This window comes from Myxocyprinus asiaticus, chromosome 30 (genome assembly GCF_019703515.2).
Source record: "Myxocyprinus asiaticus isolate MX2 ecotype Aquarium Trade chromosome 30, UBuf_Myxa_2, whole genome shotgun sequence".
NCBI classification, from domain to species: Eukaryota; Metazoa; Chordata; class Actinopteri; order Cypriniformes; family Catostomidae; genus Myxocyprinus; species Myxocyprinus asiaticus.
The window spans coordinates 25641132-25662780 of NC_059373.1; the positions used below are offsets into that span (position 1 = coordinate 25641132).

The 21649-nt window shown below is 38.7% G+C and overlaps 1 protein-coding gene across 1 annotated transcript in view; it reads left to right on the forward strand.

Annotated features, from left to right (window-relative positions):
• The first annotated feature begins 206 nt into the window (after positions 1 to 206).
• Positions 207 to 21649, forward strand: part of LOC127420801 (microtubule-actin cross-linking factor 1-like) — a 223513-nt gene continuing 202070 nt past the window's right edge. The window contains exon 1 of the mRNA XM_051663338.1: positions 207 to 1085. Coding sequence (XP_051519298.1) covers positions 992 to 1085 — 94 coding nt within the window. The 5' untranslated portion in view covers positions 207 to 991. The remainder of the gene's footprint in view (positions 1086 to 21649) is intronic.

The window sequence follows — 21649 nt, forward strand, 5'->3', positions numbered from 1 at the left end:
GCACCGACTTTGCTGCCGTTAGATGGCAGTTCACTTGAGGATTCTTTGGGACAAAAGCCCACTCCGAATCTGATCACATTGGTCACGAAGTATGAGAAACCTGTGCGTCTTGCACCTCTCGTCTCTGACCATTAGGGGGCGACAAAAGCAAAGAATCAGCGCCCAACAGCCTCAGCCATTTCACTGTTGCCTGCGCTGAATGTGCCTGGCGTGGCCGTGGAAGGAAGGGAGGAATGGAGGAGGAGAGCACAGGCACTGCGGGAAGAATAGAAACCTGAACCCCATTCGCACTGGGGAAAAGAGAGGGAGGAGTGAAAGAATCGCAGACGCACGCCGTGTGATTATACAAGCGGCCATTACATTGAGCTGCATTGAGGTGGGGAAGCAACCACTGATGATTATAATACAGCAGGTACCGGCGAGTGAAGACCGCACCGACAAAGGAATATAAGAACCGCTGTCCGGATACAGTTTCATTGAGGCCTCGTATCTGTTTTCGGAAGAAGCCGAATAGAACACACACACACACACACACACACACACACACACACACACACACACACACACACACACACACACAAGGGAAGCGCACACATAAAAACCCAATCACCGGCCCGCACGCGCCACATTGGACTTTTGGAATTGACCGTCGGGATTTAAGCTGATAAATAATGGGTTTATTTAGTATTACATTTAAATGTAAACAGTTCGAGACGCTTAACAGTCATATACGATAAGGAATATTGCACTTTTATTATATTGTCAAATATATTGTTTTGTCAGTCGAAAGTAGCTTTGTTCACGAGATTTATTTAATTCACCATCAAGTCATATATAAAGTACGATATTGAAACGTGGATAAGTCGGTATCCACTGTGGATATTCAACGCAAACGGGACTTGACAGCTGTTGTCGGACGACTGAGACCCACCGTCCTGGATTACTCTGTCAACGGGCCGCTGTGAGACGGCCAGCGGGAGTGAGAGACACTATGGCCGGCTACATCCCGGGCTTACTGCCGGCGAATCACTCCCAGGAGAAGGAGTTCGCACAGGCGTATGAGGATGTGCTGGAGAGATACAAAGGTAACCGGATTGTTTACATTTGTAAAGGCTTGAATGCGCTTGTTGTGAATTTGTGATATTTGGTATAGTCTATTTGTTGACAGTTGTCCAAAGACAGTGGAGGTGTATGGTGAGTCTCTTTTCCCAGGGGTTTGTGACAGAGCAGAGGATCTCCAAGATTGCTGTACACTGCAGTGTTGTATATAGGCAGTGCTTGTAATGACACATTTTCATGAGTGATTAACATTTAAAAAGTTTTAGATTCACTGATGCCTAAGCTTGTCCAAATGTCCACTGCTATCCAATTTTCTAGTATTCTAGTGGTGTCCCGGCTTGTCCTGTTGTCCATTACTGTCCCAGCTCATCAAGAATTTCACTACTGTTTGAGATTGTCCAGTGGTCCGCTGCTGTTTGAGATTGTCCAGTGGTCTGCTGCTGTTCGATCCGCTGCTGTTCGAGATTGTCCAGTGGTCCGCTGCTGTTCGAGATTGTCCAATGGTCCGCTGCTGTTCGAGATTGTCCAGTGGTCCGCTGCTGTTCGAAATTGTCCAGTGGTCTGCTGCTGTTCGATCCGCTGCTGTTCGAGATTGTCTAGTGGTCCGCTGCTGTTCGAGATTGTCCAGTGGTCCGCTGCTGTTCGATCAGCTGCTGTTCGAGATTGTCCAGTGGTCCGCTGCTGTTCGATCAGCTGCTGTTCGAGATTGTCCAGTGGTCCGCTGCTGTTCGAGATTGTCCAGTGGTCCGCTGCTGTTCGATCAGCTGCTGTTCGAGATTGTCCAGTGGTCCGCTGCTGTTTGATCAGCTGCTGTTCGAAATTGTCCAGTGGTCCGCTGCTGTTCGAGATTGTCACAAGTTCCCACTTGTGGCCTGGATCAGTTAAAAAAATAGTTCATTCCAAAATAAAAATTCTCTCTTCATTTATTCACCCTCATGCCATCCCAGATGTGTATGACTTTCTTTTATCTACAGAGCACAAATTAAGATTTTTTGAAGAATATCTCAGCTCTGTAGGGCCACACAGTGCAAGTGAATGGTGACCAAAACTTTGAAGCACCAAAAAGCACATTAAGTCAGCATAAAAGTAGTCCATTGGACTTCAGTGGTTTAATCCATGTCTTCTGAAGTGATCCTAGTGATTTTGGATTAGAAAAACAAAACAAAATTCTAACTCCTTTTCCAATGTAAATAAATCATGACATCAGCCGTGTCCTTGGCGATCATGCGTCATGTACTAGAAAGTGTAATCTAGGTTGAAATCATGATCGTGCCTAGAGGGTGCAAGAGGCAAGATGTACAGTGAAAAAGGAGTTACATTTTCATCTGTTCTGACCCAAAATCCTTTGCATCGCTTCAGAAGACATGGATTTAACCACTGGAGTTGTATGGATCACTTTTATGCTGCCTTTATATATTTTAGGAGCTTTAATGTTTTGCTCACCATTCACTTGCATTTTATGGACCTACAGAGCTGAGACTTTCTTCTAAAATCTTCATTTGTGTTCTGCAGAAGAAAGAAAGTCATACACATCTGGGATGGCATGAGGGGGAGCAAATGATGAGAGAATTTTCATTTTTGGGTGAACTATTCCTTTAAGGATTATGTTCAGATGCACAGCAACGGACCCATGAGGGCCTCAGAAGGGTTGTTTGTGAACTTCCGATGACAGTGACTCTCTGAAATATGAATACCTCAAATCAAATTGACCGTGATGGGAATAGAAAGAGAGAATGAGTGATGTCTGTTGACTTGGAGAGCATCTGTGACACAGCCCTTATGAAAAGAGGCTCTTAATTATTGATTATTCTACTGAAATGTGATTCTGTAGGGGCATGGGGACAGAGGCCTGGGATAGCATGGGGAGCTCATTTTTGTGGACATTAACTGGTCATTTACTGTATATCTGTAGAAATGTGCTTATTTTTGTGAAAAGAATTTAGGAGTAAGGCTTTCCTCATGTACAGTAAGTACCTCTAACAAGGCCCACAAAAATAGAAGCTCAATTGCTTTTTTACTAATGCATCCCGCTTCTCCCTCAATTGCATGGCTATTGAAATGAATGTTTACTTTCCTTTGACTGATGTGTCGCCAATGAATCACTTTTGAAATAACAGGGCTAATATGAACAAGAGAGCTCTCTCTCTTGAATGCTCAAAAAGCATGGTAAATCAAGCTTAATTAAATGTATGCCATTACACCCACATTAGCCAACAGACATTTCAAAGTGGTTGCCAAGGGAATTGTTTTATTTTGATGAATGAACAAGTTTCATGAAGGGCAGCAAACTCATGCAGCCCCCAACTTCCTTCATTTATTCTTTATGTATTGACGCAGACAGCCTTAGGATTTTCTTCCCAGGCCAGCTTTGTCAAAGGTCAATAGATTTAACTTTATTCACCCCACTGACTCTCAATTGGACGTTTATGTCACCTTACTTTGTTTAATGCCTACTAATGGTTAGATGTGCAACTATTCTGCTATGTCATGTCAACACTTTTAGATATGTAAACCCTCATGTTTTTCTTTCTTTTCTTTTCTTTTGAAAGTTTGTCTATTATTGACCCAGTGCGCTGTCTCTGAAATGGGATGTTTATTCATTTGATGTATTCCTTCAAATATAATATCACATTATAATTTTCACAGCATTAAGCTATCATCAAGCTGTCAGTATATTGAGTACCATGTTATTATCAGACTTTACCATCGTCACCTGTGCCACCTTCCCCTACTGTTTGCCGTGAAACTTGAGCTGTCACACTTGAAAAATGTGTTTGTATTCTTGAATGTTCTCGTAAAGCTTTCAGCTGTCACTTCACATATTTGTGAAGAATAGGAGGAGAAACATGAGAAATGTGGATTTGGTGGCTTGAAGATGTCACTTAGTTGAAATCTGAGTTAGACACATGATCCACTATTCAATAATTCAGGATATTCTGTATGTGAGTGCACGTCTGTTTATGAGAGAGCGGTGACTATTTAGACCATGTTTGCATGCTTTATTGTGCTTAAGTTGCTTTTCTGCATGCAAAGAGTTAACTGAAGAGACAAAAGCAGGATATCTAAGACTGGCTGGTGCCTAAAATGAGAACGAGACAGAACCATGAGTCATTCAGGAAGCGCAGAGATATACAAACCAAAGCAGCTTTCAGACGGGCAGAAATGGCCACAGCCCTGGTGCCCGTGGTCTGCTGTCACTCAATAAGACAGATACAGTGGCATATCAGTTGATATCCTGGGGACATGCAAGGAGAGAGGTGAAAGGGGTTACACATAAGATCTTTCGTGAAGTAGTGTATGGGCTTAATGGTTTAATTTTATTATAAAAAAAGCTGTGTTTTTGATTTTAAGTGGTCAACATAGGTATTTGAGGTTCGAGTATAGTCAATAGCTGTGTTTCCATCCATGTATTTTTATGCACATTTTGGGATATCGCATAAAAACTGCTGGATGGAAACACCAAGATGCGAATAAAATCTCCAAAATGCACAGGAAAATGTATACGCTCACTTAAGGTGGGAAAAAAAAAAAATTCGATAAGAAGAAATGCGCATAAACTATGATGGAAACATATTTACCGGATAAACGCGTATTGAATTTATAAGGAATACAAGATACTTTTGAAAAATATCATCCGCACGGCAAAGACGTAAGGATGGAAGAACACACACACTTAGTGCTTCCAGAACTGTGTGACGTGCTGTCGCTCCCAGACATGAGACAAAGTTCTTAACAGTCTTTTGCAGAGTATTTTATTAATAAATGTGGCTTAATAAACAGTGGCTACAATTTCTCCGGAAGTGAAGATTTTGTTCTTTTAAACACATGGAAACGCGGCTTTATTTGCAACATTGTTTTTGAGATATTATAGATTTTCACATAAATTAAATCCACAACTTGGATGGAAACATAGCTAATGCCGTGTTGACCGAACTTGCTGAGCAGTTGCTGTCCTGATTCATAGAATTCATTTGGATGATTTTCATGAAATTCCCCATTTTCCTAATTTTTTTTAATGATTGAATTCTGTGATTTCCATCCTCGTTTTCTGCGGTTCTGCAGAAATCATATGGCCCTATTTATGTTTTATGTCTATTTGCAACATCAGACCAAAGCACCGCTGGATGCGCATGTGGAAACTTGTCACTGGAGGCTTTCTGCCATATCTAATGCAATCCAATCTTGCCATTGGCTTTGTCTCATGTTTACCCCCCACGCATGCATTCTCATCACTCTGTTTTATTGGCCTTTGGCCTAATCACCCTGTGCTGCCTGATCCCAGTGACCCTCAAACACACACAAACACTGGTTCCACAAAGTGTTTGTTTGTGTGTCCGTTTCCTCTAGCGAACCAGAGGAAGTGGCAATTTGGAAGGATGCCTCCTCTGCCTGTGTCTTCAGTTTCTTTGTTGGTTCTGTAAACACCCTGCAGTTGTTCTAGTGTCCATAGTCTTGTCAGCAATCGTCGTATTATTTTCATATGTTGTGTCTGGCATGTTAATAGGGCTGCACGATATGTTGAATTTATCAAAATATCGCAAGTGTACATATCACGGTATGCATATCGCAAGGGCTTGCGAGAACGGAATGATTTTAACATTGAAAAGTAGGACTGAAACAATTAGTCACCGTTATTGACAACGTCGACAATAAAATATTTTCGACAAAAATTTTTTTTGTCGAATAGTCGTTTGATCTCATTTAACGTAACATGAGATCATATGAAACTCTAGAGCAGCACTGCAGTTCTCGCCTGACTGAGGAGAGGAAGAAAACAGCTCACAGTCCAGATCCACTCTAAACTTTCCAAACAGCTTCAGGTGATGTAGATCTCAGAGTATGAGGGAATTATAATGCAAAAATACAAAATAAGTAAATACAGAAGCACTCTCGTTGTGGAATAAGTGGAGCTGGAGCTGCCGCTCCTCTGAAGCAAAACTCACGTGTCGAACTTCTTTAAAGGAAGCACCCTGGCGTTACATCTTTAATGTAGTTATATTTAATGCATTATATCTTTATTAAAGTTCAAATAATATGGAAGCAGATCATGTAAATAACTACAAACTCCAAAACTGGCATTTCTCTGTGTGGTCAGCGCCTCTTCTATGAGTTGCGTGAATGTCCTGATCTAAGGGGGAGAGACTGAAACTGCACCCGGCTGATGCACAATCTGTCACGGGGACGCCCGTTCCTGGAGTGCACACGCTTAATGCAGCTAGATTATAACGTTATGGCTCGCAACTTATTGAATCATAATATATGTGTCACTGTGCATTTCTTATTGTGAAGAAAGTATTAATAAGAGAGAGTTTTTTTTTTTTTTTTTTTTTTTAAGTTAAATATGGATTAAAGTGAACAGAAAGGTGAGAGAGGAAGTCTTTTACATGTAAAAGTCATTTTTACATTTAACAAAATGCGTTTTTGATTTGTTTTTGTTTGGCTTGTTTTCCAATATAAATATCTAAAACTCCTTTAAATCAACGTACATTTTCTTTAGTAGCTATACTGCAGAAGAAAAAATTGTTATCTGAGAATGTTGAATAAAATATTAAAAATACAAATATTTAAAAATATCTAAAAATCCATTAAAAAAGATGCATTCACCTGAGAAACAGCATATAAGATATTTAGACTTGCTTTTACAGAATAGATCTTGAATACAAGTATATTTTGTCTTTACTGCACTCGCAGAAGTAAAAACAAGTGAAAAAAACCCCACTTATATACAAAATACACTTATATTTCAGATATATTCTCTTAAAGCAAGTCTAAATATCTTATGTTGCTTCTCAAGTAAATGTATCTTTTTTTTTTAAGGATTTTTAGACAATTTTAAATAGAAAACAAGACAAAAACACTTGATAGCAATAGGATGTTTTGCAGTGAATTTCTTTACCGAATTAAACGTAATAAGTTTTTTTTTTTCTTTTAATTCAGTGAATGTCAATTAGAGGTATTTTTAAAAGATGATTTTGCCCTCTTTATTTTTAGTAAGCACATATAATATAACATTTTAAGTTGGGGCACAAGCTGAATAATTGGTTAAGAGCTAATGATTAATCGTTGCAATAATCGCCCAAATAGTCGAATAATCGTTCTAATAATCATTAGATTAGTCGATTATCAAAATTATCGTTAGTTGCAGCCCTATTGAAAAGTAACATTCATGGTTACACAGATAGTAGAGAATAGACTGTGCGCGCGATTGTCACTTGTTGTGTGTGTGTACAGTGTGCATATGCGCAGAGAGAAGACACATTTCAGTAAGTTGTACTGTATCTTTTAACATACCCTCTGATGTCCATTCATGTTTCTTTTTTTCGTGCCTCTCCGTTTGAACGGGCAGCTATCACAATCTGTCACACACAGCATTAAAGAGTATCAAAACAACATTTGCACAGATAATAATGAGACCGGATGGTGGTATACAAACTCAAACATTGCTTGTTTATTGGCCGCTGTGGATATATCAAAGGATGGTTTTCAATGAATGTGTTGACCCGTCAATCATTCCTGTCCTTCTTAAGTTCAGCGCAGACTGAACAGGTTTGTCAAACCAACGCGAATATCTACGGCAAGTGCTTCTGGATAACATTTTTCATAATAGAAGTCCCACATTGAATGAACTAATTATGAAATAAATACGAACATGTATTACAGTGTAAAAATAAAATATTTCAAAGCACAGACTATTTTAGGATATCCCACAATATGCTGAAATTAACTTTACATTCATATGCATTTTACAAAAAACATTATTTTTTTTTTTTATATGAATTTTAATATCTGCAACACAGCTAATGTTAAAACTATATTTTATTTGCAGTCTATATGCAATTTTGAACAAAGGAAAACCATTTCTGTGATCACTGGGATAGATGGCCATTTTTTATTCCAATAAATTTCAGTCTATTTGAGCGGTGTTAGGGATTTGAACAAACTTATTATTTAAACGTATTAAACTTTAGGGCATAACTCCCTCATGATTGTGATAGGACATGAATGATACTACAAATCCTGCAGCTTTTTGAGGTGTAATAGGCCTATTTCTTTTCTAAGGCTGCGTTTACATTGTCAAACAAATCCGATTTTTTTACTCCCATCCGACACAGATCGGATATTGTTGCACAAGTGTAAACTGAATTAGTGTTTCAAGAAGAGAATAACCACTATAATTAATTACCTTTATTGGTGATGACTGACAGCGGGCTCTGTAGGTCACTTGGTAGTGTTCAGGTTGGTGAATGAATGCTTGCTGGGAGCTGCTGCCTGTAAATCATCTTCTCTTTGTGAGTCGTCTTCTCCTTTGAACTAATTATAGGCGATTCTTGTGATTTTTATCATTTTTTACAAGAAAAATGGAATGTAAAATAATGGCAAGTTCATTGCTGTTCATGTTAAAAACGTATTATGACTATAAACAATGATAAATAGTGCTGACATAGTGCTGACAGATAGCCTACTGCATCTTCTGGGTTAATTAATATAAACACAGTCGGTTGTCTTAAAGGTGGAGTAAGCGATTCTTAAGACTGTTGATATTTGAACTCAACAGCCAAACAAACACACCACCCCCCTTCAGTGCTCCTTCAGAAGCTCCGCCCCCCAAATTCATGCACACGCATTGCCAAGGCAACGACACTAACAACTGGGCTAGCTTTGCAAGTGTTGTATGGACAAATACCATGATATAGAGCGAATAAAAACACAGCAAGTAGTATAAATAACGTTAGCTAGGTAGTTGGTTAGCAAACTGTTGCTATAGTTGCTGTTGCAAAGATAACACGCAGAGAGGACTAGATGGTTTCCCAGAGCCAGCACACCAGCTCCAGACAGTGACGCTCACAACTCTCCTGCTACTATTGCTAACATCACAACAACAGCATATCTTGGTTCTGTGAAACACTGCAAACTAATGTTACCCACCAATCAAGCAGAAACAGAGCAACATCCGCATCCGTCTTCAGACCTTTCAGCTCTCGCAGGTCTGTCCACTGTTGGAAAGCCTCTCCGATGTTTACGTGGCTCCTAGCCTTTGCCTGATCATACCCCTTCCTTTTCATTTTATATTCGTCTGACCTTTTTCTCTTGGGCTGTTTCTTGGCCATCTCTCCTGCTTGGAGTTCAGCAAGTTAGCATTAGCCCTCTTCTTTTAATGAATTTCCCTTTCGCTCAATGCCACATTTCCCCCCCCATCCTGTGCACGAGTACAAACCACCCCCTGTTGCTGGTTGGCTTGAATAGTGTTGTGTGGATCGGTCCGAACCACTTTATTTATTTTCCATTTATAAAGCCAGGGCTGTGCACAAACACCAGATTTTTTTTCAGCACACACAGAACGGACAGCTAGCGGGCCGTGAAGAGATAATCGCAGAATTTGACAAAAATTGTATTGGATTAAAATGACTTACTCCACCTTTAAGTGAATGTAAACAGGCAGAACAAAAAACTGAATACGTCAAAAGAACAGATTTGAGCATTAAGCCAAATCCCAAAGACTTACATTGAAGGAGGGACCTGAAACATATCTAGAGACCAGAATCTCATAGAAACTTGAGGGGTGAGCTCTTTTGACTTGGGCCTGTATGCAACCACACAACAATATGCTAAGAAACACACAGAACACCTTGGGCCGTAAGCAACCACATAGCAATATGCTAAGAAACACTCAGAACACCTTAGCAACTGCATAGCAATACCTTGGCAACCACCCACAACATCCTTGCATTGTGGCTGCCACTTTTGCACAAACAAGCAGCACTCACAATTTTTTCAGAAAATCTTGATCCGTTTAGAGGTAAGTTGGTTCTCAGGGTTTGATTCTTTTATGTGGAAAGTCCCAAAGACTTTCCACATTGTTTGTCTATTGAACTTTCTGCTGGTTTGGAGGGAAATAGGAGCTGGAGGCAGAGCACAGAGGCAGACAAGCGATCGAAAGATGGGTCGTTACAACTATATTTTTCCACATGGCCTACTTCCCCTGAATCCCTGTCATTCTCCCTCTCACGGTAGACTGCGGTGACCATGAGTACATGCAGCCTTTGCCTCTGCGACTTCCCCTCCCTTGTTCTTTCTCTTCTTTTCCTTCCCTACTGCAGTGCTGCAGGATTTCCCTCTCTGCACTTCCTGTTTGGCCACATTTTGCATCGGCACCTTACTGTGTCGCAAAAAAGCTTTCACTGAGCGATCCTCTTTGGGACAGGATGTTACCTGACATGGCTGAGGTGTCTCGTTGCTTGTCTGACATCCTTCCTTTATAGCAAATCACTCCATCAAGATTCAAATGTGGAATTTAAGCTTCTAACATTCCATTTCATTTTAGCATATATGTCTGAAATAGGGATGTGCATGGATAGTTGACATTTGGTTAACCGCTTGACATGCCACTTCTCGAATACCAAAATCACTATTTGGTTATTCTACACGTGCAAAGAGGTCTTCAACCCAACCTGAACTGTCGGGTTTGGGGAAGTTTTTCAAGTATAGGGCGAGTTAGGGTCTGTTCAAACATGCTTTACTGTGCGTCTGCCCTGTTTTTCTGTATACTGGTAACGCACTGGATGGGTGTCTTTGACTGTTGCTCTGCATCTTACTGTTTTCTCTTTCAGCGTCTTGCACAGGATCGCCACATTTTTAGACACCAAGTTAAAAAGAACATAATTTTTTCATAAACGTATCATGAAACACCTGTGTTGTTTCATTCGTTGCGCTGTGCTGCTTTCTGAAAAAGTTCAGGTTGCAAAGAGGACTTCATGTGACTGTTAAACATGATTTCTGGTTGTTTTTCACCAAGGAAAGTTTAAGCGCTTTATAAATGGTTAAGGCCCAAACATACTTCAAGCAAGTATGCGAACATAGACGCACCTTGCTACGCAAGCTCGATTCCATGCGTCGTTGTGTAATGAAGTGTGTCAGTGCTCAATTCATAACCCAACGCAAGTACGCGCTGCATTCTCTGCATTGCCACAAGGGGCGCTAGAGCGGATTTCCTGTTTTCAGTCAACAACTATCATGGTGGAGCAGCAATTTGAGGAGAGTCTTGCTGAACAAGTTATACAAACATATTTACAACCCCTCGTCCCCTCTCCATTTGAATAAAACAGCTTTTGAAAATGCTTGGCAAGAAATTGCAGATTCCCTAAATTCTGATAACAACACTATAGTGAGAAAATGGAAACAACTACGGGACCGATTTGTCCGAGCCAGGAAGAAATGCAAAGGCGTCCACAGCAGAGATGCCACAACTAGCAATGGATATCCAGTCATTTTGGACATGTTGGGATGGCTATTTGACTTCATAAAACACTGGACAACAGTCAAATTTTTGTGATTCGGTAGTGTTTAAATGTGACTGATCATAACAACATTTTATTATTGTTATTAAAATTAAACTTCAATGAATACCCCTAGCATACCTGTCAAAATCCCCCCCCCCCCACAAGAAGTGTTATAAACAATACTTATCAAATGATGAAAGTTGTGTATTTTAGGTAGAAAGTTAAAAAGTTATCACTGTGTCTTTATTACTAATACACCTCAAATCTTTCATGTTTGCCTTTGTTGCTTTAGCAGTTGGAGACAAATCAGGAAAATAGTCAGAATGTCAGACACCATCCAGTTCCCCTGCCCACATCCCCCCTCCCTCTGTGCCTCAACCACAGACTCCTCTACAGCCAGAGACCCAACAACAGTCTGATGCCCAGAAGCAACCACCATCACAGCCACAACCTGTCCCCTCTTTATATCTATTTTTTTTTTTAACACTGTACATTATTTAATTTTGTTAGATTATAAATGCTAAAGTGTTCCATGCAGTGGGGTTCTGCACATTTTAGCCAATGCAATATGTAGAGTTTGTCATGTAAATGCACAGTACGCATACTTACTACATACTGCAAAAGCAGTATGGGTAGTATGCCTGAAACTCTTTCCACTCTTAATGCATTTGCCAGTTGACTTGTACTCCAGCCTGTGTAGAGGGGTTACGTAATGAGCTTTCAGCAAAGTTTGGGTACCTTCAAAACTCATGCAATGACCCAGTCTTCACTATAGTCTCACAAACTTTCTGCTGAACTGTGACACGATTGCTTTTGACTGAAAATCTCTAGCTCTTCTTACATTTCCTCAGGTTTAATGATTGCTTGACTCGCTGCTGGGTGTGTGTTGGCCATGCTGATATGCTGGTGCACGCTGGGTGCTGATCTTTGAAGACAATCACTTTTGATTCTCCAATTGAGCAACATGGCAAAAGTTTCTGATTTGAGCCTGCAGCTGCTGTGCTGTAGTACTGTGCTCTCATACACACACACACCTTTTGCCTTAATACAAAGAATATCCTACTACATATTTTAAAGCTGCATATTTGTATTTATGTTTTTGCAGGAGAGTGAGACATATTTTAACATTTTTAATATAATACTATTTACTAGTTGTGATTTTATTATTTAAAAACCATATGCCCCTTTATAGTGCACTTCCTTTATATACATCTTCTTAGCGCATTTTCCGCTGTGGTCTGCTGTTTTGCAATCCGCTCTCCATTTCCTGCAGTCCAGAGCATCTTTCGAGTCGAATCCAATGGCATGCATGTCGTTTCCATGACTCCAATGGCATGCATGCATGTAGGGTTGCAACAGTATGAGATTTTCACGGTACGATAACCGTCTCAGAAAATATCGCGGTATACGGTATTACACAGTTACTATTATCAGTTACAGTGACCCTTAAATGAGTGAAAACAGAAGTTTTTTTTTTTGGTTGAACAAACGCTTTATTATAATTGAAACTTGAAACCATTTTTTTTTTAATTGAAGTATGTGTAAAAAAACCTACTCTAAAATGAGGTCTAATAGATTCTACCTTTAGATTATTTCATATGAAACTATAACATTTTTTCAAAATATAACAGTTACTTTTACTCATGTAAAATCATGAAACAATATTGTAAAGGTGATGATGTATAATGAAAAAAAACATTAGCGCATAGCACAGTGTTGCTCTTTTCCTCCTCAGTGCTGTTTGGCATGTCAGGGCTGCCAACTGTTTGAGAGGTTTGACTTGACTTCCTCCGTAACGATAGAATTTAAATTGGTCACATCTGTTTTGAGGTCTGTGCTCCACAATATCGAGGGAAGCCCGGTTGTTGCAAGCGTGCGTCAGAGAGCAGATCAGATCATTAGCGTGAGCTAGTTCCGTTAAACTCGTGTGAAAGTGCAGATGAGAAGCCTTCAGGTGATTGTGAGATTATCATTAAATCTTCCTCAGCAGAGCTAAATAGGCCTATCACTTGGGTGTCCGCCGAAATATCTTCAATGGGAGAGCCATGTCATTGTTCTTTCCCTGCTGTCCGCGACCCAGTCCGAATAGACCTGCAACCCACCAGTTCAGAAACACTGCTCTAACTCACACACACACTCACTTATGTCAGACCCCCTCGCCTCGCTTATCTCTGACATTTTCTTCACTGCGTGTGTGTGTGTGTGTGTGTGTGGCGCAAGTTGAGGAGTCTGACAGGCAGTCGAGGAGGAAAGGAGATGCGCAGGTGAGATTCTCCGTCCGGTTGCATTTTTTTTCTCAATACCATACAGTTGCAATAGAAATTATTCAACCCCCCCAAGACAGTAAGGATTTACAAAGGTAAGCTTTTCTGATGACCCAGAATTTTTCAGTTTTACATCTATATCAGTTGAGTGACACATTCAAAGTCATAGTGTGAATATATATAACCTAATATTTCTAAAAAGCAGGATTTTTTTAAAAATACAGCCATGTCATAATTATTCAACCCCTATTGCATGTAGCTGTTTCTTAAATATGTAAGGCTACACAAGTAATTGTTTTAAAACAAAATGAAGTCATCAATCTGCAATGACACTTATTTAAGTTTTAAAATGTAAGTTTAGCATTGTAAGGAAAAATGTATTTCTATGCAAAAAATGCAATTAAAAATAAGCTGTCTCAAAAGCTAATAGAGGAGATAATTTCATTACACAAGAAAGGTCATGGCTAAAAGTACATTTCCAAAGCACTTCAATTTCCAATAGACAAAGTTGGCAGCACCATTCATACATTTTTTAAATATGGTACAACAGCAACCTTCTTGGGGTGTGGAAGAAAGCAAAACTTCACCAAGGGAAATGTTGACTTGAATATTCAAGAACTAATTGGAAAGAAGAAGGAAAGACCTGTGGAGTCCTGGAAGAAGGTTTTATAGACGTATGACACTAAACTGAAAATGAGTTTTAGACCCATGGGTCAGCAGTACGTCTGGAGTAACATCACAAGGTGATGACAAGAACGACACCATCCCCACAGTCAAGCATGGAGGTGGGTCAGTCCTGTTATGGGGGTGTTTTGCGGCTGCAGGAAACGGCTATCCTGACTATGTGACTGACACCATGGATTCTTTTAGGTATCAGGCCATTTTGGCATGAAAAATGTGATGCCTTCAGTGTGTAAATTGAAGCTCGGTGATAACTGGACTTTACAGCAAGACAATAACACCAAGGATACATCCAAGCTATCCAAAATCTGGTTCAGGGATAGGTCGTGGAATGTCCTTAAATGGCCCTTTCAGTCCATCATTAAAATCCCATTGCAAACCTTTGTTGGGATTTCAAGGAAGCAGTGGCAGCACAGAAACCAAAGAATGTCAATAAGCTGGAAGCTTTTGCTCATGAGAAATTTGTAAAAATTCTAATAGAGAGGTGTCCGAAGCCTGAGAACACTTACCTGAAACATTTATTTGCTGTTATTAAGGATAAAGGATGCTCCACAAATGATTGACTTTGGGGGTTGAATATTTTTGACATGACATTTGTGGAGAGAATTAGTTATTTTTTATTTTAAAATTTGGATAAACTGAACACTTTGTTCTCAAAATCACTCAAATGTGAATTAAAAACTTACTTTGACTGTTTACTGAGGTTTAAGTTGATGTATTTTAATTCACATCACCAGAATGTATTGCTGGTCGGGGGGGGATGAATAATTTCGATTGCAACTGTAGATAAGCAAATGTACATGGTATGATAACCGTCAATTTTCATACCGTCCGCTTCAATGCTACTGTACACACAAGTGCCACAGCTCACAACTTGAATGCTTTGTAAAATTACAAAAACAGTGTGAGGTCTTAACCAGAATATTTTCTGCTTTGCTACAAATGCTGCAATTCTCTTTTTGTAAAGATCTTTATTTTCCAGATTCTCTGTGTGATAGTTTTTCTGTACACTTTTTTTTTCTTGTATTATCTGCTAAAACTAAAGAAACGGTATCTGAAATCTGTATAAAGCCTGAAGGGGTATTTCACACTTCGATTTAAAGACCTCATAAAATCAGAATTGTAGTTTTGTGGCTTTAGTCAGTGTCTGTTAGCTTTGAAGCATCTATATGCGAGTGTACTCTTAAAAGGTGACAAAAGTAACCTTTAGCAAATATAGGCATACACATTTAAAATGTACTGTACAGTCTGGGAAAACAGGCTAAAAATATTGATGACTCATATGCGCTTTTGACCAATCCAATATCCCTTCCCTAAACATTGGTCTCCCCCTGCATTCATCAAATGTCCTTTCACATTACAAATTTGCAGGTCAGAGTTCACCGAAACTGAACTTTAGTATTTAAAAAAAATTTAAATTTACCTGCATCCCTAATTGAATGAGTGGAAGTGAACTGAAAACAGTCTAGTAGGAACATGCATTAACACTGTAAAACAGACAGCTGTAAAACTGAGATTACATGACATTTTCCTTATTCTCTAGAGGTGGTGGGAAACACCTGTGTGTGTGTGTGTGTATAAGAGAAACATCAAGTTTATGCATCCTCTCGTGCTCTTGATAAGTTTGTTTTTGTAGGAAACTCCATCTGTCATCCAAAGGTTCCAGTTATCCATGGACAGTCATTGAGGAAGAGTGGCTTTACTTTGCAGCCATCTCTCTATCACACAGTGTTGATTACTCTAAGATACACACTCTCCTGAGTGTCAGAGCAGTTGTTTGAAGTTCACTCTTATCTCATTTAGAGTGTACAAGTCTTGTGATGTTGTTGCAAGAACTAAAATATGTTTAATAATGTAGTTATAGCTGATCTCTGTGTTGATTATGCCTGTTTTCAATGTTCCAAAAGCAATTAGGCGCATGACTCTCAGCTGAGAGCTGCAGTGGGAATGTTACCCACTGATTGTAATGGCATCTGATCCTTTAGCCACATCAATGAATGCTGGGACTGTTTCACATTAGGTTGTGGACCTGAGAGAACCTTATGCCCCTGTTAGATTGCAAATAGTTTCCACCAGAGACTAAAACCGAAATGTTTTACATTTTACACCGCAAAAACGGTGTATTTTCATTCCGGTTTAAAAGTTCCGCAGCCTCCTGTACAAATGGTTACCGGTTAGAACAAAATAAAAGAACGGTTAATAACGTTTTTTTTTTAAAATGACAACAGCTAAGGGGTTGGGTGAAATATCAGTTGCAGCATTGCCAGATCTCACAAGAGAAGCGAGCAGTGTGGCCTTGTATCTGAATAGCTGTGCATGTATATGTAGTAATTATACATAGTTGCTAAAAAGGTCTTCATTCACAGAATACGTCACCCACAACGGAAAATTAGGAAAAGAAATGTGTGATGCAGCAGTTTCCTTCAGGTTCAAAGCACATTTTTCATTTTTTTGGGCAACATGAAGTGGTGTAGTTCCAAAAATATACTGTGATTTTGGCCTTTAGTTTCATGAAAAAATTATCAGAACAAAATTAACCAGTTATAACCGGTTTCCAGCATTTAAAAATAACATTTTCACTCTGGAACAATTGAAAATCACTTTGTTCCGGTTTTTGGTTACATTCTACTAAAAATGTAGTTCGTTTTTAGCTTTTTGTTTTCATTCCTTGAACCGTTTTTAGTCCCTGGTTTCCACACAGGTGAGTATTTTAAAGTTTGGAAAAATCACCTTATTAACTCCAAAGGGAATTTTCAAGAGGAAATCGTAACAACAGTTTATAGAGTCCAGTAAAGTTTTCCCAGGCAAGATTTACATTAAATATTTGACAGATAGGCTTGTTACATAAAAAGCTGCTGGAGATAATTTTCTCAAGTACTTAGCTCACATTAAATTGTGGTTTACTTAAGTATGCCTAATTCTAGACTCAAGCTTATAATACTGTAAATGAACAGTTGATGAGCCCAGAGAGTGACAGGGCATTTGCCTGAAAGCTAAGAGATTTGCCATTCAAATGAGTCCTGTTCACAATCTCTCTTCCTGGTTGTGTGTCCTACAGCAAGACCTGCTGCAGGGGCAGCCCTCGTCTCATCCACTTACTAGACAAATTATTGCCATATTGTAAAAAAGAACAGCACCTCCCCACCTCACCTGCGCAGTGGATTTGGTGCATTCTAAAGCTCAATATGTGGTTATTGTAGCTTTTGACTGGAATGCCAGTGAAGATGTCCACTGTGTGTTTCCTCCTTTTTGTGCTTTTCTCTCTTTTCCTCGCACAAAAGTGCTTCCAGACTATCTTTACAGAGTCATGCAGGGGATAACACCTTCATTCAAACCTGTGAATGTGTGATATATAGTGTTGGGGTGAGTCCCACGAAACCTGTCTAGAATATGTCTGGGTCATATTTCACCTCAAAATCAAAAAGAAAAAAAGAAAAAATCTGTAGAAGAAAATGAAGCTCCTAAAATTCTCTTCTGCAATGTGTGGAGAGTTTTTTTTTTTTTTTTTTTTGGTAGTCCTGTTTGTTTTTCTCATTGATGATTCTTATAGAGCACAACGGTCTGGTTCCAGAAATAAAAATCCTATTGATTTATCCCATAGATGAATTGATTATTAATGATAACTTCTAAACCTTTAGAGGCAGACCTATCGTGAGCTAGGAGGTTGTTCATGGATGGTATATGCTTCCATTGAAGCCATCTGTCTGCGTTATTTCAACTTCATTATTTCAAAATTGTGTTTGATGGTGGAATTCATGTTAAACAACTACATTACCCATAGTCCAGCAGAAAAAGCTTCACCAATCAGGGAACCATGGCCAGCGAAACGCGCCTCAGATCGACCGCCCACTCCCGTGACACCGTGTGAATGATGTAATCGAGTCGGTGTCCCTTTAACTTTAAACTACTTATCTATTTGTACATATTGGAATATTTTGCAATTAACGTAAAATATATTGTTTCTATACGTATAATCAACAACCTAAAATCAGTAGTTTTATGTATTCCCATAGTTTTTTATTCAATGAAATCATTCGCAATGCTTCTTGGTATTGTAGTCCCTGCCCTCATGAAACCTTGTAACTTTGTCTTTTTGTCCGATTTTCAAATATTTTTTGCCTCACAACAAAGTTTGTGATGTTGTGGTTTACCTCAGGGCTGGTTCATTTGGTTCATGGCTTACAACCACTGATATATCATACAGAACTGGATTGCTCATGACGTCATAACACTAATATTTATATTTTTCCTGTTTCTTGTAAGTCCGAGCAAGTTATGTATATCTATATCAAACAGTATCCACCTCTAACAAACTTTAATGGTGAACAAATCAGCTGAATGTAAACAAGTTCACTGACACTGAGGTAAGATACAAACAGACATTTTCAGACTTATTTATTGTGAACATCGAAGTGTTTGTTCAGAGTTATTTGCTTTATGTTTTCATCAAAAAGTGCCTTTTTCTTACGGTCACTTGAATAAGAGTGCACGCTCTCTCCCTCAATCACACGTGCAGCGGGCGCACAGAGAGGAGACACGCAAAGCAAAGTTGGTTAAAATTAAACTGATATGCTAGGTTTAAATGGCAAACGAACACATATTTATGACCTGTATCCATGTATGACTACAGAGAGCACTTCAGTATGAAAACAAGCAAATCCTGGGCATTTAAGTCGATTTAGAAATCCCAGTCTGACTTTTTTAAAAGTCACTTTCGGGGGTATTGTCACCCTAAACAAGCAGTTATTACAGCTTTTCCTACTTCCATTACAACCTGTGCAAAGTTTTGCCGCTTCCTTTGGTGATCATTGGGGCAGGTGAATGCTCTGACATCGTGATCCATGTATATCTTCTCCCTCTCAATGAATATTATTAATAACAATGATTGTCACTAGTGGTCGAAATCCAACTGTCGTATCAGCGGGTCGGAGATGGTGAAACGGGTGTTTTCGCCTGTCAGACATTGATGCTTTTTGAGAGTTTGGGCATACCAAGATGGCCGCTCGAACACTTACGGTGGCTTCACCTCCTGCAGGCAATTTACAGTTGCAATATATACATTAGGGCTGAAGCGATTAGTCGACATTATCGACAATATAAAATTGTCGACAAAAATTTCCGTTGTTGAATAGTCATTTGATCTCATTTAACATAACATGAGATCACATTAAACTCTAATGATGACGTATGAGAGCAACACTTGCGCCTGACTGAGGAGAGGAAGAAAACAGCTCACAGTCCAGATCCACTCTAAACTTTCCAAACAGCTTCAGGTGATGTAGATCGCAAAGTATGAGGGAATTATAATGCAAAAATACAAAATAAGAAAATACAGAAGCACTCTCGTTGTGGAATAAGTGGAGCTGGAGCTGCCGCTCCTCTGAAGCAAAACTTGCGTGTCGAGCGTCTTTAAAGGAAACACCCCGGCGTTACATCTTTAATGTAGTTATATTTAATGCATTATAGCTTTATTAAAGTTCAAATAATACGGAAGCAGATCATGTAAATAACTACAAACTCCGAAACTGGCATTTCTCTGTGCGGTCAGCGCCTCTTCTATGAGTTGCGTGAATGTCCCGATCTAAGGGGGAGAGACTGAAACTGCACCCGGCTGATGCACAATCTGTCACGGGGACGCCCGTTCCTGGAGTGCACACGCTTAATGCAGCTAGATTATAACGTGATGGCTCGCAACTTATTGAATCATAATATATGTGTCACTGTGCATTTCTTATCGTGAAAAAAAGTATTAATAAGAGAGAGTTTTTTTTTGTGAGTTAAATATGGATTGAAGTGAACAGAAAGGTGAGATAGGTAGACTTTTACATGTAAAAGTCATTTTTACATTTAACAGAATTATTTTTTTTTGGCTTGTTTTCCAATATAAATATCTAAAACTCCTTTAAATCAATGTACATTTTCTTTAGTAGCTATACTGCAGAAGAAAAAATTGTTATCTGAGAATGTTGAATAAAATATTAAAAATACAAATATTTAAAAATATCTAAAAATCCTTTAAAAAAAGATGCATTCACCTGAGAAGCAGCATATAAGATATTTAGACTTGCTTCTAGAAAACAGATCTTGAATACAAGTATATTTTGTCTTTACTGCACTCGCAGAAGTAAAAACAAGTGAAAAAACCCCCACTTATATACAAAATATACTTATATACAAAATACACTTATATTTAAGATACATTCTCTTAAAGCAAGTCTAAATATCTTATATGTTGCTTCTCAAGTAAATTTATCTTGTTTTAAGGATTTTTAGACAATTTTAAATGGAAAACAAGACAAAAACACTTGATAACAATAGGATTTTTTGCAGTGATTGTTTTTTACTGAATTAAACTTAAAAGTATTTTTTCCCTTTAATTCAGTGATTGTCATTTAGAGGTATTTTTTAAAATATAATTTTGTCCTCTTTATTGTTAGTAATCACATTTAATACAACCTTTTAAGTCAATGCACAAGCTGAATAATCGTTTAAGAGCTAATGATTAATAGTCAGAATAGTCAAATAATCGTTCTATTAATCGATTATCAAAATAATCGTTAGTTGCAGCCCTAATATATAGGGGAAATCAACCCTTGAATGAACCTTATATCAACCTTCAACTTATCAACCTTACTTACAGTTGTTTTTGCTGATTAAAATGGGATAGGAGCATGTATTTTAATATCCAAAAAAATCCAGATATTTGCTTTTGAAATGTATTCTGTTGATTGAGCAAAATTTATAACGAACCCCGGAATATTCCTTTTAAGTATGTGACAATTAATAAAAAAATAAAAATAAAAAAGTGTTGTACAGTAATGCGAATATAATAGAGCGCAACAGTGCCCCATTCATTTCGTCCATAGAATTTTCATAAAATCCTTTATAAAAGAGTTAAGCACTGATAAAATTCAGAAAACCTGCTTGAAAACAATAATTGTTTTTGCAGTTTTGTTTGTTAGCAGTAGTGGTGCACCTTTGAATAAGATATTACCTTTATTTTGCAATAATGAAAATTTGCGCAGAAACTGGGCTAAATTTCATGGAATTGTCACAATACAATTGTTTTTTTTCTTATTTTATTTGTTTGATTTTGTAGTGAAATATGACCCAGAAATGTTCTTAACAGGTTTTGTGAGGTTTAACCATTATTTGCCATTGCTCCCAGCAGGTTCCTGCTGATGGACCCCATGAAGTGCTTCTTCCATGGTGTACTGGCATAGACCGTGTCAGGATGCAGGACATGGGGTGCAATATCAGACATTCTTTCTCTTCATCTTTGTCAGGTCTGGGTGCTAAGAGTCTCCTGTTTTGTCTTCAGTCCCTCCTTCTCAGTCCTCACATTCTTTTGCAGTGGCTGGAATTAGT